Source organism: Nannospalax galili, unplaced genomic scaffold (genome assembly GCF_000622305.1).
Source record: "Nannospalax galili isolate Female #2095 unplaced genomic scaffold, S.galili_v1.0 scaffold1049, whole genome shotgun sequence".
Taxonomy (NCBI): domain Eukaryota; kingdom Metazoa; phylum Chordata; class Mammalia; order Rodentia; family Spalacidae; genus Nannospalax; species Nannospalax galili.
This window is the reverse complement of record NW_008358636.1, coordinates 426,344-430,167: the sequence shown is the minus strand read 5'-3', so window position 1 is coordinate 430,167 and position 3,824 is coordinate 426,344. Positions and strand designations below refer to the sequence as shown.

The 3,824-nt window shown below is 43.8% G+C and overlaps 1 gene segment (V, D, J or C); it reads right to left on the bottom strand.

Moving 5' to 3' along the window:
• Positions 1-1,617: 1,617 nt before the first annotated feature.
• On the bottom strand, positions 1,618-2,393 carry LOC103724801. The segment is given in 2 exon segments: positions 1,618-1,978; positions 2,085-2,393. Coding segments are annotated over 2 exon segments (435 nt in total).
• Positions 2,394-3,824: the final 1,431 nt, after the last annotated feature.

Sequence of the window (3,824 nt, the reverse complement as noted above, 5' to 3'; positions counted from 1 at the left end):
TTTTTTGTCTTTTTGAGACAGGGTCTCCCTGTAGCCCCAGCTGTCCTGGAACTGGTTATGTAGACTCGGCTGGCCTCGAAATCACAAAGATCGCCTGCCTCTGCCTCCCAAGTGCTGGGATTAAAGGTGTGTGCCACCATGCCCAGCCTTGCTTTCTCCAATTTTAGTAAACACATTAGGCATATTTTATTCGCATTATGATATAATTACTTCTTTGTACACTGTTTTAATTTTTACTATTTCTGTAGTACCAAGGGGCATTTACAGGACAGTCCTGCTATATTCTATGAGGTCTCTACTAGTTTTTTTCTCTTTCACTAAATAATTGAATACAGACTTCAGTGATATCCATGGCTACAAGGACTGCTTAATATCTGGAAAGCTTTAAAAGCATCAAGGTTGGAGTCATTGCTATTTGAAGAACTTTTAAGATATCCACACCACTTCAGTACACAAGCCCTGCCTACCAGGCTCAACCCACAGTGTATCCTCACTGATAGGAATTATCCCTTTGTTCCCAGTAATGCTGTGGATTGTGGACTTCCTAGGCCCTTGTCACTGTGCTTTCTGTCAAAAGGATAAAACCCTTCAGCAATGTGGGTGAGCTGCCTGTCAAGTAATATGTATCTCTGTTGCCCTGGGATCACAGAGAAATATTCTACCTTCATTTAAAAGCTCTTGAATCCACCTTTGTTATAAATTTTCTATCATAATAAATTAACCTCTATTCTATGGCAATACAGATTACTTCCTATGATGACCATATCTCAGCATGAAGCCTCCTTGCTGTGGCCACACACCCTGATGGACTCTTGATGGATACTTTCTATAATCCTACCCTAGTGGAAGAGGACTAAGAACCAGAAGCAGAACCAAGGGAGGGCAGCACAGCACAGATATGAAGAAGTTGCCAGGGTCTGGCTATCCTACAAAGAACCTTACCTAGGCCTAGAGCTCAGCTGGTTCTAGAAAGCCAAGAGCTGCCAACAAAGGAGGCACTACCCGAGCCAAGTCAGGCCAATGAAGCTTCTTTTCTAATATTTTATATATCAGTTTTGCTTTATGTGTATGAGTGTATTGCTTGCATGCATGTAAGTGCACCTGTGTAGTGTAATGTGGTCTCACCTCATTTGAGACCCTGACAAGACAAACATTCTCTGGTTAGTATTATGCATCAGTAACCAGCAATGCAGCCTCTCACTGCTGCTCGGTTGCTCTCGAAGCACAGCAGGCAGTCTCTGTTACATTGTTTGAGCAAGACTATGGAATACCACAGAACTGCTGAGAACCTTGATTTTGGAGGCAAAGAAATACAGGCTTCAATTCTAGAGAAGATAGTGTTAAATATGAAATGTTGGGAAATGTTACGAGCTACTGATTCCTGTCTATAATATATAGAAATGTTGATCTACAGAGTATGTACACCAGTTTCTATCCTTGCATTAAAACAGGTACCTACCACTTGCTGGAATTAGGAGGTACTGGCAGAGATGTGAGACCATCTGAGGGGTCTGGGGCATGATATTTGGGAGCGCTCTGTTTGAGTTCAGCAGGGCAGAGAGGGTTACAAAACATCCCCAGACTTTGGCTAAGACCCTGTGGTACCCTTCACCCCCCTACTATATTGTCAGAGCTGGGACAGGCAGGTTTGGGTACAGAGAGCCAGTAATTCTGCAAGGCTGTGCTAAGCTGCTGGCACAAAGATACACAGCCGAGTCTCCCAGCTGCAAGGCAGTCATGTTCATCTCGGAGTGATAGTCACTAAACTGCTGAACTGAGAATCGGTGAGGGATGTTTCCTTTGTTTTGCTCCGTCGTTTCATAATGCTGAATGAGGAATTCAGGCCCCTGCCCCACAGCCTGCTGGTACCAGAACACACTGGTGTGTCCAGAGATGGGATAACATTTCAGAATGGACCTTCCTCCCTTAGCTTTGATTATATGTCTGGGGGACTGGATGACCCCTGTATCTGCTGAACCTGTGGAGGGAGGAGACAGGAGTGAGCACATAGACTCAGAGCACTGCTGCTGCAGCAGCAGTAAGAACTGTGCTTCAGGGACTGCCCGCCCGTGCTCATGACTTACTCGTTCCCAGTAGACAGAGGGTAACACAGCAGAGGAGGCTGGGGCCCCAAGAGTCAATGAGAACAGGACTAAGCATCTTCCTTTTCAGGATGCTGCTCTCCTGGGTAATAGAGCAGGAGGTCTTCCCCTCCTGTCTCTGTTGAGAGGACTTGCCTATGATGTCAAGCTCTGAGGTCGGGAATCTTGTCTCCCACAGGCCCTCTGAACCCTCTGGACACACTCAGCTGGCTCAGCCTTTACTGCTTTCTGCTAGGCCAGCTGTGGTGAAAGGGAAGCTGACTGTGGTGAACAAACCCAGCAGGGTGTGGGGCAGTTGTCACACTTTCCTCTGAAGCAGTTTCCTATCTCTCTCTACCCAGCTTCCTGTGGTCTGGGCTGCCCCACTCCCTGTCAAATGTCGGCTCCTAGAGCCACAGCTGCAGCTCATGGCTCGCTGTTGTGATGTACAGTGGATGTGTCAAGAAGATTAACCCTTCCTGTGCCAGGGCTGCCTCTGGTTCTAAGGATAACGTCCTGGTGTGCTCTCCAAACCAAAGCTCTCCTGGATCCTCATTCTGAAGTCAGTGCATAGCTCACTCAATGGATCCGCAGTGCCCCCAAGTGGCCAGCCGTGAAGTCACGGGAGTGTGTCTCTGGACTCTGGACTCGGGGATCTTCTAGAAAACAACACAGAGTTTTTGCCAGGTCCAGATTTACCTGCTGAAACCTCAAATTTTGCCCGTGATAAAGAAAGAGAAATAAAGGGAAGGTCTGTTTTCAAAGAAAGGAGGGGAGGGAATAAATTATGCCTTATGTTGTAGGGAGATGCCCACTAGCCATTAGATGCCAGCTGTCTTTGGAATGGTGTGGACTGGGGCTGGGCAAAGTGCTCATTTTTACCCAAGGGAACTCCTCAGTAGGCTCACTGTGGATTCCGTCATTGAATAAGTTTTATGAGCTGCTGGAAAAGCAAGTCTAAGGGAGAGCAAGCTGCCTTCTTGTATTTTTATTTTTATACCCTTCTCAATTTTTTTGGTTGAATTGACTTCTTTATGATTGGCTTATAGAAATAGTATGTATCAAAAACATAATATTTCCTTTCATATATATTCCTTTAATTTTTAAAAAAATTTACATAACCTGCTTCAGTGTATTGCCTGCATGTTTGTAAGTGCACCTGTGTTGTATAATGCCTGCAGAGGTCAGAAGAAGATGTTGAATCTCTTGGAACTGGACTTACAGATGGTTGTTAGTGCCACATGGGTGCTGGGAATTAAACCCAGGTCCTCTGCAAGAGCAGCAAATGCTCTTAATCGTTGAATCATCTCTCCAGCCCCTCATAAGTACTCTTTTTAAAAAATTATTTATTTAACAACCACATACTTAGAAAGAAGCATTTCATTACAACAGCATTGACATATGCAATAACAATTTTCTGAGCTAAGATGCATCTCTTTCATAATTGGCTGTAAATTTTTAGGTTTACCATTGAATTATTACAGTTATACAATATTCTACTCAGTATAAATCCTCTAAGACATAAACTTAAATGAGTTTTTTAACCTTTAAAAAAGATCTCCTTTTCATTATTAAAATACATGGTTTCATTCAGAAAAATTCATTTTTAATGCAATTGGCATTAAGATGTTTACACATGTGTTTCTAATCTCTATATATCTGATTATTACTAGTCAGTCAGTTACTTTCTGAGCTCCTTGGCATCTGAGCATGGATATAAAGTCATCAGGTAGATTTCAATGG